The sequence below is a fragment of the Plasmodium malariae genome (assembly GCF_900090045.1).
Source record: "Plasmodium malariae genome assembly, chromosome: 8".
NCBI classification, from domain to species: Eukaryota; Apicomplexa; class Aconoidasida; order Haemosporida; family Plasmodiidae; genus Plasmodium; species Plasmodium malariae.
The window spans coordinates 1,761,517-1,775,904 of record NC_041782.1 but is presented as its reverse complement, the minus strand read 5'-3'; the positions used below and the strand labels follow the sequence as shown (position 1 = coordinate 1,775,904).

General features: G+C 28.8%; 3 protein-coding genes across 3 annotated transcripts; 1 reads left to right on the top strand and 2 right to left on the bottom strand.

Moving 5' to 3' along the window:
• Window positions 1-450: 450 nt before the first annotated feature.
• Window positions 451-7,902, bottom strand: DHX57 (ATP-dependent RNA helicase DHX57, putative; the record flags this gene model as incomplete). The annotated part of the gene is made up of 1 exon (XM_029004631.1): window positions 451-7,902. The coding sequence occupies one exon, from the start codon at window positions 7,900-7,902 to the stop codon at window positions 451-453; it is 7,452 nt and encodes a 2,483-aa protein (XP_028861301.1).
• Window positions 7,903-10,440: 2,538 nt separating this feature from the next.
• EIF3K (eukaryotic translation initiation factor 3 subunit K, putative) lies at window positions 10,441-11,619 on the bottom strand (the record flags this gene model as incomplete). Its single annotated transcript, XM_029004630.1, has 2 exons — window positions 10,441-11,093; window positions 11,541-11,619. 2 exons carry the CDS (start codon window positions 11,617-11,619, stop codon window positions 10,441-10,443), a joined length of 732 nt encoding a protein of 243 aa, XP_028861300.1.
• Window positions 11,620-12,960: 1,341 nt separating this feature from the next.
• PmUG01_08045500 (trafficking protein particle complex subunit 4, putative) lies at window positions 12,961-14,013 on the top strand (the record flags this gene model as incomplete). Its single annotated transcript, XM_029004629.1, has 2 exons — window positions 12,961-13,011; window positions 13,624-14,013. The coding sequence occupies 2 exons, from the start codon at window positions 12,961-12,963 to the stop codon at window positions 14,011-14,013; spliced, it is 441 nt and encodes a 146-aa protein (XP_028861299.1).
• Between the last annotated feature and the right edge of the window lie 375 nt (window positions 14,014-14,388).

Genomic DNA, 14,388 nt, shown 5'->3' with positions numbered 1-14,388 from the left:
TTATTTTGCTTCGTTTTATTGTTCTTTCTTTTATTTATTTATTTTTTTAAAAAAACGGACAAACTGTTTCGCGGGTGAGATATCCCCTACCATGTGCAAAACGAAATAGTCTCATATAAATGAATGCATTAAAAAAAAAAAAAAAAAAAAAGGTATTGAGGAATGACAAGCAATTCCAACGTTACTTTCCTTTATTCAGCATTTATATACAAAAACAAACAAAGAATTAAGAACTTGCTTTTCAACAAAAATAAACAAGCATTGCGCTCTCGCTGTTTTTCTAAGTCATACATATATGGCGTATTTATATATAAATGTATGATTATGTGTATGTGTATATGTATGCGTATGTTTGTATATAAAAAGAAAGTCTCCACATAAGTCTTTCCTAAACTAATTTTTTTTTTTTTTTTTTTTTTTTTTTTTTTTTTTTTTGCAACACCAAGCCGTCTAGCCGCTTTTCCTCCCTGCTTGGTTGTACGACAAGTCGGGAGAACATTCCCTGTAATACATAGACCTCAACTGAAAATTTGCGTTCCGAATCGCCGAGATATTAACAGGCTGAAAGAAAATATAGTCCTCAGAATCAGAATTAGTATATGCATTCATTCCATTTGTAACTTGAACCACAAAATTGTTATTCATATAACAGTTTTTTACAGCTTCAAAAGAGTTTAAAGACTTTTCTTTAATATCTTTAGATTCATAAAAAGAATCTTTTTTTCTTGTTAAAACGTTGTACAGGTAACTGTATGCTTTAATTAGTCTTTCTCCTTTGTAATTATTCCATTTATTATTTAAAATTTCCAAATTTTCATCCTCACATAAAATGGACATATCAAATATTCTGTCATCATCAAAGTTATTATTAGTATTATTTTCAACAGAATAATCATTATAATTAATTTTTTCACTATTATTTTCATTTATCATATTATGAACAATCTTTTTTAAATATAAATTTTCCCTCAATACATTATTTTCTTCAATATCACTCATGACATCGTCCTCACTGAAATAGCCCCCTCCTCCTTCCTCTTCTTCCGTCTCGTTTTCCTCCATTTGCTTCTTCTCTCCCTTCTTCTGGTGCTCTATTATAGTACTACGTTCATACGGATTTCCTTCCTCCTCCACATTTCTGCCTTCTGTCCATTCGGACATCTCATCCCTGTTTTTATCCTTCACAAATAGAGGTATGTTGTCATAGTTACTCAACTGTGATAACGGTAGAGGCAACTCCAGCAGGTGATGTTGCTTCTGATGTTCCTGCTGCTTCTTTTTGTTCTCATCATGGTTGTTATACGACAAGGTAAGTGTGAGTAAAATTTTCGAAAGACAATATCTCACATAATTAATCCGCAGTAAGTCAAACTTATTAACACGAGCACCCCTTACATTATCGCCTATGGCTTCTGAGCTGGTATTACTACCACCGGGATATGTCTTGGACTTCAACTTGGATTTATTGTTTTTCGTGTTAATAAAAATTATTTCTTTTGAATCAAAGATTTTCACTGATAGTATATCACACCCAAGTAAATTTGTACTCGTTTGAAAAATTATATTATCATGAAATGGTAAGGATGTTAAAAAGAAGGTAAGAAAATAAGCCATTGGAATAACTGTAGCGTAATTTACCCATGTATATGAGATATTAGCACAATTGTAATCAATACTTGCACAAACAGCAAAAATTTCAGATGCCTGATTTTCATATATATTTTTTTTCGGGTCATAACTAAATGGACATAGAGATAAAAAACCAAGTACTGACCTAAAATTCAAATTGCACTTTAATTTTTTTTGTTTGCTTTTTTTGTTCAATGTGCTGTACGTGCTGCTTGATCCGCCTTTGTCATCCCTCTCCTCCTCAACCTTTACGTCGTCCACGATAGGATCATCTGTTTTTCTATACGGGTTATTGTTGTTATTGTTGTTGTTATTGTTGTTATTGTTGTTGTTATTGTTGTTGTTGTTGTTGTTGTTGTTGTTGTTGTTGTTGGAGCTGTTTTTCACTTCCCCTGGGGAGTTACAACTTCCTTCTTTATCACTGCGATTAGAGGTATCAGCGGCATCTCTCCCATTTCTACTACTACTACTGCTGCTTCTGCTACTACTGCCATCTTGCGCACTGTCCATCATGGCCTCTTTTTCGCACTTCTCTAAGCCTTTTCCCCTACTACTATTACTATTACCACCACCCTGTTTTCCATTTTTTCCATTTTTTCCCTTTTTTATTTTGTAGTTATCTTTGTCTAGAAGAAGCCACTTGACTAGAAACAAATGCTTCGGCTTCTTCAGTTCGTACTTATGAACGAAATAGTCATTCACATCGTTTATGCCTTTACCACCACGAACACTACTACTATTACTTCTACCGCTACTGTTATACAGTGGCATGGGGAAGGACCATCTCCCATTTGAAAACATGTTAATAATACTTGTACATAAAAACACATTATTAATTTCATCTTTTTTATTTATGCACACTGGCACATATGCATGCACGTCTAGTATTAGGTTTAGAATGTTATTATAAAAATTTGTAAAAATATTTCTTTCGACATTATTATTATACATGTAAATCAGTTCAGCTCTAATCATTTCTATTATTTCTGTGCACTGTTTCATATTTATCCCATTTGAAGAAAAGCTGTTAAATTCATTTAGAGCAAACTGGTTGTTGTTACCATTTTTAATCATTCTATTTAGGGTATGATACGAACCATTTGCACTGTTTCCATTTATGTGAAGATTTTTCATTAACAGGGGAGAGGTGGCAGTGCTAGTAGTAATAGTACTAGAAGTATTAGTCGTAGTCGTAGTAATAGTAGCAGTACCGTTGTTTCGGTAATCATCATGGACAACGTAGAGATTACCACCCGTGTCTTCATATCTTTGACTGTCCATGTAGTCATGTGTGCAAACAGGGTAATTCGCATGGATATCTGCATTGCTGCTTCGGTTTCCACTTTGATAACTGCCTCTATGGCAACTTCTTAACCCGTTCAGGTAACTGTTCACACCCTTGTTGTTAAAATGAACGATGTACATACCTCTATTGTGATAAACATCGAGCGATAAGTATGGACACATGATATATAACCCCCTTTTCAAAATATTTATGTCGAATATGTTTACACCGCTAAAATATATGCAGTCTTTCGTATTTAACCTCCTTTCAGTCATAAAATTTAACACACTCAATAACTTTTTGCTCTTCTTTTTTCCCTCATTCATGTCTTTAAGTGATAGATTAGGGGTACCGTGTATAAAGAGAGGGGAAAAAGCTAAGGCGAATAAAAACTTCAAGTAAAGATTTTCATTCGTGTGGTGATCATAATGCGCGTACTTGCTTACTATACGAAAGACATTTCCCTCATTCACATCATCCCCCATGTTACCACTACTCCACATATTTACATCCTCCTCCTTCTCCTTCTCCTTCTCTCTCATCCTATTTACACTGCTCACATTATGATTTTCGTCTAGGCCATTAATCCCTCTCTGATCACTTCTAACCTTCCCTATTTCCCCCCTTAGCAAATTCAACAAATAGCGGGTGGACCTATACGCATTGCTGCCATAGCTAACTATTTTAAGCATTTTTCTACACATATTTTCGACGCTATTGATTACACATAGTAATTTCTTCACATTTATATAATTTTTTTTATTCATGATGGAACATGTATGAATGTAATAATTTTTCAAATCGTTTTTATTAAATTTGTTTTTCTTTCTTAACTCTTGAATGTAAAGTAAAAATATGCATAACCATTCTATAAAAACATTTCTTAACATGATTGGTTCTGAATATGTTTTTCCATCAAAATATTCTTTTTGTTTTAATAATAATTCTAAGAATACACCATATGAATAAATATTTCTAGAGGAATATAAATTAAATGTAGGGAATATATCATTTGTATTTAATATACTAATAATTATTATAGTATCAAATGTTAAGTCTAATATAACTCCATATAATAGTAATTTACATAAGTTAAAACTTAAATTAAATCGTATCATTATTTGTCCAATAATTGAAATAATTATTTTATCTTTTATTTTTATAATGGCCTTCATTTGTTCTAATTCGTATCTAGTATTTTTGATTTTTTCCCTAGATGGTTTTTCTATAATCATACCCAGAACGTGATATATATTTAGCCTGTTCTTCATTCCTTTCTCATTCATCATCCTCCCATTCTCAGTGGTTCCGCTACTAAATACAGCACTAGTGCTAATAGCAGTTTCACCATCCCTTTCGCTAATACACTGACCTCTTCTTCCCAATAGAGTATTTAACACTGGCATGCTCTTCAAAATATACAAATATAACAAGTGCAAACTGTGCGTATATATTTCCGATAACTTGTGGTCCCTTAATAAGTTTAAAAAGTGCTTACTGATCATTCTAATGCATATACCATGACAAGTTCTACCACACCTACCTTTCCTTTGTTCCATGGAAGATTTGTTTATCCATTTTTTCACTAAAATATGCGCTTTTTTTTTCGTATTATATTCAATATTTTTTTGAATACAAAAATCAATAACTAGTCTTACATTAGGAATAGTAATAGAACTCTCGGCAATATTTGAGGATAAAAAAATCTTGATATCAGAGTCATTTCCTTTTAATTTACTAATAGTATTATCATATAAACAACTATGTAACATATGAATATGGAATTTAACATTATAATTATGACCTCCATTATTTATAGTCATACTTAATTGATGATACATGTCCGTTATATCTTGCATACCAGACAGGAATATTAAAACGCTATCCCCCTTTAAACATAAATTGTATACTAAGTCTAAACAAAGCGTAGATATATTTGAAAAAACATTCGCTGGAATTATTTCATCTACATCTAAATCTCTGTTCTCTGAATGAATCAAATTTTTATTATTAAACATGTGTATATTCTTATCATATTCATTTTTTATTTTGTATAACAACATTTCTGAATTTTTCGACAGCTCCAGCTTTGTATAATTCTTTTTTCTAAGGATGTACTCTATTACTCTTTCGTGCACATGCTCCGTCTTCGTGTCTTCTGTATCATCAACAATGCCGTTACCACTTCCATCACCACCACTGCTGCTTGCAACACTAGCATTGCTCATGCCCTTCCTTGCGTATTCTATAATATCTTCTATGTAAAATGTATCTATATTATAAATTTTCGTACCTATAAATATGCTATCCATCTTTATATTATCATGCTGGAAGTAGGAATAAAATAAATCTCTCTGCATAGTTGCTGACATAATAATTAATTTAAACATGTGCTCCTCCTTATCCTTATTATGTAAATATAATTTTATAAATAATAATACAATATCTAAGAGTATACTTCGATCATGTATTTCATCAATAATTACATGTGTAAACCTTTTGTATATATTTTTATGATGCAAAAATAGTTTAAATAAATACCCTATAGTTATATATGTGATAACAGTTTTCTCGGGGTCATATAAAGATTCACCTGATATTCTATATCCTATCTTACCACCTAACTTTTCATTAGTCAGTTCTGATAATATTTTTGATAAAGCTATACAAGCAATTCTTCTTGGCTCAGTTACAATAATATTTATTTTTTTTTTATTTTTTTTTAAAATATCTTCTAGTAAAAATCTCGGAACACATGTAGATTTACCTGACCCCGTTTCACCATGAATAAACGTAATGTCATTTGCTTCTACCATCCTTAAGATATCTTCTCTCAATTTGTAAATCGACAATCTCTCTATATTCTTTTGAGCATTATTTCTAATATCTTCAGTCAACAATATTTTCTTTCTAACTAAACAATTTTTATTTTCCTTTATATGTTCATCTACCAAATGAGGGGGATCTGATTCGCAAACATCATCCCCTTCAATGTTTGCAAATGGAGCATTGTTCGCTCTCGGTGAACATGCACTACTGCCCCTGTGAAGGGCATTCCTTTGAATATCCCTCTTGCTATTATTATCATAGCAGCTGCTCCTGTGGATAGTGCTACTACCATTACAGTTACTGTCTGCCTCTTTATAATACATACTGTTTCCATGCCTATAATTTACATAACCATTTCGATATTTACCCCCTATTCTGTTATCCTTTCTTCTTGTTTTATTTTCTCTATCTCTATGTCCATTTCCATTCCTATTTCCAGTCCCATCGCTTGCTTCAAAATTGGATATGCACCTTTCTGAGTCTCTGTCATATTTACTGTGTCTTCTTGAGTCCCTGTTGTAGTTTCCCTGTTTCGTTTTATGCTCATAGGAATGCCGATGAAGGTAAGGTAGATTAGGCTGATATGGCCTATTATGATGCTGATTTGTCTGATTAGGCCTGTTAGGGCGATAATTCCAACTGTTATCTGCGTGTATACCTAAACTTCCTTTTACCTTTCTCTCATTACTAACTGCTTCATATGGCTGGCAATGAAAAGATAAATCATCTCTCTCCCACTCATTACACATCATATTTTCATCAGTAGTTCTATTTGCTGTATTACGCCTTAATGGGGAAATTCGTTTGTATGCTTCATGCTTAGGATCATCATTCCCCTCAATACCTTTAGCATAACTCTGTCCGTACTTGCTATTATAATTTTCATAAATACAGTTATAATTGTTATACTTCCCCGAGTCATTCTTATAACTTTTTGGCAGTGAACAATTTTCATTATAAACACCACCGTAATTATAATTAAGGAGATTATTCATGTTATGCTCATAATTAAGTTCTCTTTCCTCATTATTTTGTACATAATTATAATAATCATCCTCATTATGGTTTCCATTACAACCGTCTTTATAACTACCGTTATCCATTGCATAATTTACTTTGTCATTTGTTGTACATCCCCCTTCTATTTTTTTCAAATGATCATTATTCTTTCGTATACCATCCTCCATTGTTTTATCAACTAGATGTGATAAATCGTCAGCTCGATTTCTACTTTCCTCAATATTTCTACTTTCCTCAATATTTTTCCTAACTAGTTCATATTCTTCATTTTCAAAAAAATACAAATTGTCGTTTCTGCTATCCTGCAATATATAATCCTCCCCCTTTACGTTGTTATTGGGTTCTGAACAGTTCACCTCAACTGGGTTATGCTTATCACTATTCTTATCGATGCTATTGCCAATAAAACTGTTACTACTCCTATTATTATTGTGCACATCACTCCCCCTAACATCAGATGCATTTATCCGCGTACTGTTCATACTGTTTTCCTTCAGAGACTGAGCCCCGTTCACAACACTGAAAAAGGGATTAGAATTCGTTCCTTTATATTTATTACTTCTACATTCATTCCCATTGTAACTGTTATTATCATTATTGTCTATATGTTTACCGTCCATCATGTGAACACTTTTCACCACGTAACATCCATTTGTACTGTGCACACTATTTGTATTATATGAGTGTTTCAAATGGTCGTTACATGGATCGTAATTACTGTATTTATAATAAATTTGTTTGTAGGATAAATTTTTGCCACTGTCATCATTGCCATCACAGATACCATTATCATTATTTGCATCATCATTTTCACACATGTACTTTTCTTTATATCTAATAATATCTTCATCTCTATTATAATATGCGTTTTCTTTTATTGCAGTATTACTTCCTATGGGTCTTTTAAAAAATTGTATTTCTTCTATTTCCTTGTTCTTCCCATTAGCACATCTATTAATCCTTTTTGATGAATTCATTTTATGTAAATCTTGATTTATCTTTTTTTGATATACCATTCCTTTATCATTATCAATATGGTCGTTATAACAGTATGAGAACCTCTTTTTGGTTAATGTGTTTAAATGATTTGGCTTGACTGTATACCTTCTTTTCTTACCTATCGTGTTGTTACATTTCATATTAACTTTTAATATTGCTGTAACGTGTCATATGTACCATTAGCAAACTTAGTGGTGTAATCTCATCTACCTCCTTTTTTTAACATCCTAAATATATTTGTACGAATACTCTCAGTGGAAAATAAGACAAGCAGATGGTACGGGTGTGAGAAGCTGATTGTACTGCCAAACTGGTAAAAAGGGTAGAGAATAAGAAGAAGCAGAAAAGTATCGAGTAAACGTTTTCAGCCTCAGAATGTATGAAAAGGTAATCATCAACGTGGGCATTCAATGAATTGCAGATTTTTCCTGGCTTATGCAGGCCTATGAAGGATTATTAAAAATAAATTAAATGCGAAAGATTTGTAAAAAGGGAAAATACAATTAACATTCACAAGCCTACTTTTATAGAGGTAATCATTTAAAAAGGGATAAATGGATAAATAAATATGCATATATATATATATATATATATATATATATATATATATATATATATATATATATATTACGTATGTACATATCATATATATTAATATAAAATTTATTTATATAAATAGTGTAATACAAGATTGTAAAATTTATGCCATAAACACATATGTTCAAAAGGGGCATGGACAAAATGCAAAAAGATGGTGATATAGAAAAGGAGAAAAAGGTATATAAAAATGAATAAAAAATAAGGCAAGAAATATATAAAAAATGAGTGAAGAATTTTATAAAAGATCAGAAAAGAAATTTAAAAAAAATGACGAATGAAATAAATAAAAAATGCAGGAATAAATAAACAAAAAATATGGGGAGAAATTTATAAAAAATGAGGGAAGAAGTGTATAAAGAATTTGAAAAAATATTTGCAAAAAACGAGAAAAAAGAAAAAGAAAAAGAAAAAGAAAAAAAAAAAAAAAAAAAAAAAAAAAAAGAAAAAACCTTATTAAGATATTCAAATTATGCAATGAACACTACTCAAAAATAAAACATTAAAAAAATATAATGAAAAATAAAGGAGAAATTTAAAACTCTTTTAAGGTGTATAGGATGACAACTTTTTTTTTTTTTTTTTTTTTATAAAAATAAGTGTAGATAATAATATAAATTTAATATAATATAATATAATAAAAAAAAAAAAAAAAAATAATAAATGCAAGAGGACATAAAAATAAACTAAAAAACATACTCAAATATTAGCAAAAGGAGCAAAAAAATAGTATGTACAACTACCTATATAAATACGTACAAATATTTCTCCCCTAGTTAAAACCGAAAAACAAATTAGAGAGGAAAAAGAACAAAATGAAGTGTTCAAAATTAAAAGGGGCAAATATATTATATAATCCCCAGGTACGCCCTTTCGTTTGAACATTGTTGCACAGGCGATAAATGCATACATACGTGCAAATATATGTGCAGTCGCACGAACATACATGCATACTTAACATATGTAAATATTTCGACCAAACAGTTTTTTGGGGGTGATGTGTTTTTTTCAAAACAATCTTCTTCTCTTTTTAATTCTACGTAGAACAAATTTGCATATTTGTGTTCTCGTATAAATATATGCGCATAACTGTTACATACACAACGATATACAAACAGATATAAATAAGCATTTCTGATACATGCTTTTCCGTTTACATATTTGTTATTATATATTGAGAACCAAACTAATAATATCTTATTTTTCTTTTTTTCCTACTCGAAAACGAGTTTAAAACAGTTATAATAGTATAGGGATATAATATAACGGTTCTGAAGGATTCCCATAAAATAATATTAACAAGTCGGGAAAGAACCCCCAAAAAAAAAAAAAAAAAAAAAAAAAAAAAGGCATATATTCCTCTCATACATTTTATCTTTTCTCTAAGATTTTATCCTCCTAATATAGTTCCTGCTTACCAACTTAACGCCGCTTGTTACAAAACACTTTTTAGAATAAACTAGAACAAGAAGTTAAAGATGAAGCAAAAAAATGAAATGCACACAACGAAAATTACAAATGTACAAATATACAAAGTACCATATATACACATATAGGCATATTAATTAAAAAAAAAAAAAAGTTCATAAAATAAGAGAAAAACAACGAAAATTTTGGCTAGTTGCATATTTAATCTTTTTTTTTTTTTTTTTTTTTTTCTACAAGTTCACAAGTATGCTTCCTTCTACTGTTCTTTTGTTGGTCTTAATAATAACCCCCTTACCAATTATTACAAAAATATGAGTTAATTAAAAATAAATTTTACCGTTTAAAAACTAAGTCGTAGGTAGCTAGGTTGTAGTGTAATAACGACTTTTTTTTTTTGCAGGTTGCGCAGGTGAAAAAGGAGGATGTACGTGCAATAAAAAAAAATGAAGAAAAATTAAGTAAAAATAAAATGAAGAAAAATTAAGTAAAAATAAAAATAAAATAAAATTAAGTAAAAATAAAATAATATTAGGTAAATATTACATACATACAATGTAAAGATATATTAAAACATAATAGATAGAATAAATGGAATAAGCTCACGAATGGCACAACGACGGGGGGGGGTATGAAAACACCCAGTACTCACCCAATCAATTATTCAATTTGGTCATGTAAGACGCTATATTATCTTCACTGAAATAAGCGTTGATATTTTTTTTCTGCTGAACAGCTTCTATATTTCCGTTGCAGCAAATTGATTGCTCTTCATCTTTATAATTAACATTTTTAATCATCCATTTATTTTCATTTAATAATTTTTCAATTTCTGAATAGTCATGCATATTTAAATACTCCGACATATTTTTCATCGTAATATTTTCAAAACTTAACGATATTGTATTTAATATATATTTTCTAATATTATACGTAAAATTAATAGAATTTTTTAAAAAGGTGTAATCATAATTACTATTATTATTATTATTATTATCATCGATACTACTACTACTACCACTGTTTATACATGCCCATAGCTTCTTAAACTGACACTCTTTTATCAAATCATGCAAATATACAATGCTTTTTATGTTATCATCATATATATTGGGGTTTATTAAACTAAGGTAAATATTCATGTCTACTTCATTTATATTATACAAAACGCATACTAAAATTTTCTTAATTACAACTTTATCGTAACAGTGGGGATATAAGCAAAATAACCTTAACAAGGTCAGCATAACTTCATTATCAAAATATTCATTATTTTCAAGTGCTATATCTACATAATCACTCAGTACTTCTGCAAACGGAAAATTAGGAAATATAAAATGAAAAAATACATATGCTTCTTTGCGCTTTTCAGTATTTCTTAATAATGTACACTTAGAATATGCAAGTACCGGTTGGCAGGGGTTTCCCTACAAAGGGTAATTCCCTGTAGCGCTACATGCAAATGAAAATATGCACATGCACTTATATGTATGTACATATGCATATATTTACGAAGTCGCACGAACAACTTCGTTTCAGATTGAACACGCGCAGTGAACGTATGTAAGCATGTATGTCTTTGCAAATGCTTATAATTCCTATAAATACTACGCGCAAGACTTTATTAACATTTTCTTTGCAAAACGGATATATATATTTATGCATACACTTCTTTTTCTTTTCTTTTCTTTTTGTTAAATATTACGGCAAAAGTCGGCGCTCATATTTTTTAAATTATGCCATTTTCTATACTTACTCAGCTTTGACGCATTGAACATCATATGCGGGAAAATTTTTATTGCCTGAACCTCCTCGATAACGCTTCTCACATCCATTGTTAATATTGAAAACCTGTATTATCTGATTAAACAAGAAATGTTTTAAAACTCAACGCGATTTATGCAATTTCGTATCACATACTTGCTTGTACACGTTTGTAATTAAATATATACATATATATATATATATATATACATACAATATTTATATAAATTGTACATGTAACACTAGTTTTCCTATAAATTTTTTATAAATATATGCCAAAAAAATTACGAACAAAAATGTTATGCATTTGTACAAATAATAAAACGAATGTAATATATATGTATATGCATTAAATACATACAAGCTATATATACATATATATTTTATAAATTTATATTATGTACATATATGGCACGTACATACGTATTTTTACATATATGCGTATACGTATGTACAATATATACTTCTAACATTGCAATTATTTTATTATCGACGCAAAAAAAAAAAAAAAAAAATTCGTAACATCCGTAGTGAACTTCAGTAAAACTAAAAAAAAAAAAAAAAAAAATATTAGAAAAATCAAAAAGTTTATTATCTTTTATGTTAAATGTTATATTACATAACGTTGATTAAAAAAAAAAAAAAAAAAGAAAAAAGAAAAGGAAAACATATTTTCGAATATTTTCAAAACATGAGAATACTGACTTTTTTTTTTTTTTTTTTTATTACATCCGTAGTGTTTCCTTCTATATATATTTATACACAAATGTATATGTATTATATATATATATATATATAAATAAATGTACACATATGTATGTATATTTGTACACATATGTATGTATATTTGTACACATATGTATGTATATTTGTACACATATGTATGTATATTTGTACACATATGTATATATATTTGTACACGCATTATATATTATGTATACGCATTATATATTATGTACACGCATTATATATTATGTACTTACGTGATAAATTAGAAAATAAAGAATTTTTCCCTTTAAGAAAAAATTTTTTGGGAATCCTCGCCTAGTTTCCTTGTACGATATATTTTACCTTTTTTTTATCTGATTATGTATGACTTCTTTTCTTTTTCGTGTTACTTGGATTGATAAAAAAAGTATGAATTAAAAAAATAAAAAAAAAAAAAAAAAGGGAAAAAAAAACGAATAAGCGCTGCAACTTATATATATGTTATAAATTTCATTTCATAATAATACGAAAAATAAAAAAGAATAAAGTTTAAGGATAAGGAACAAAGAAAACAATAAGATGTTTAAGCTAAGAGAAGGGGGGAAAAAAAAAAAAAGGGAATTAAACTGTAAAAGAATTGTATAATTTTGATTTCTGAGATTATACAATATCAAATTTAAGTATACTTAAATTGAAGAAGTAAAATGTATTCTCTTTATGTTAACAACCAACACGGCACTTTAGTTTATCAAAAGGTATAAACCATGTACAAGCGTTTACAGTATATATAATATATATATATATATATATATATGTATTATACACACATTTTTAAAGAATAAAAATATCTTTTTTTTTTTCATGTTATTTGCTATTTTTATATTTTACATGCTTTGGGAGAAAACAAAAAAATATATTTCGAACCTTTTTCTATACGTTACCCAATGGTTATATTATGTGAAAAAAAAAAAAAAAGAACTTACAATTTTTCATATTTGACAACATTTAGCAAAATTTGGTCAATTTTGAAAAATTGATTTTTCTCAGCAAAAAAAATTGTTTTCATTTACACACATAAAAGGTGTGTAAAGGGGGAAACAAAATAAAGCATATATATATATATATTTGCATACTTACGTACATACTTACGTGTAAGCATGACAATTCGTGCTTCGCATTTTTCTGCAAAAACCTTAACTGCACAAGTGATTTTGTATTTTGCTTTAATTTAATTGTAAATATTTTTTTTTTTTTTTTTTTTTAAATACAAATTGTAATTGCAGTTTAAATTTCAATTTCAATATTTATTTTAATTTTATTTTTACCATTTATTAGTTTAAATTGTTTTTATAAAATGTTCCTTGCAGCATTTCAGTGAAGAAATAAAATTAAACAGTAATGAAGAAATAAGACTTGCATCCATGTTACATGGTATTTCAACGATTTCTGAAAAAATAAATGTGCATTCATCATTTAATGAAAATAAAAATAATATATTTAAATCTTTGGAAAAAAAGGGCATAGAGGCAATTGAGGGAAATGGTTTTAAAATTCAATGTTTTGATACTTTAACAGGTATAAAAATATTTATTGTCCACAAAGATGACTTAAATGTTGAGGTGAGCACATATTTAAAAAAGGTATATGAATTGTACAGTGACATAATACTGAAAAATCCATTTTACGATATTGATATGCCTATACGTTCTGCAGTTTTTAATGAGCATATTGAGAAGCTTTTTTCAAATATAAATTGACAGGTTTGTATTACTGTATGTAAGAGAAACTATGTGTGCATACACACATATACATGTGCCTGTGTTAATGCATGTGTTTGTGTTTGTGTTTATGTGTATATATACTTATTTACATTATTGTCATTCCTTTTCCAATTTCATTTTTTCAAGCACAGGAGCCCCTGTACGTAATTTATATATTAAATAATTTATATATACATATATATGTTTATGTACATGTATTTATATACACAAAAAGAAGTATAATTCAAGGATTAATACGTACTTTGTATATAAGCATTATCATACAAAAAATATATATATACACTTAGAAAAATAAGAAGAAAGAATAATAATACGAAAAATAAGAAAGAATAATAATACGAAAAATAAGAA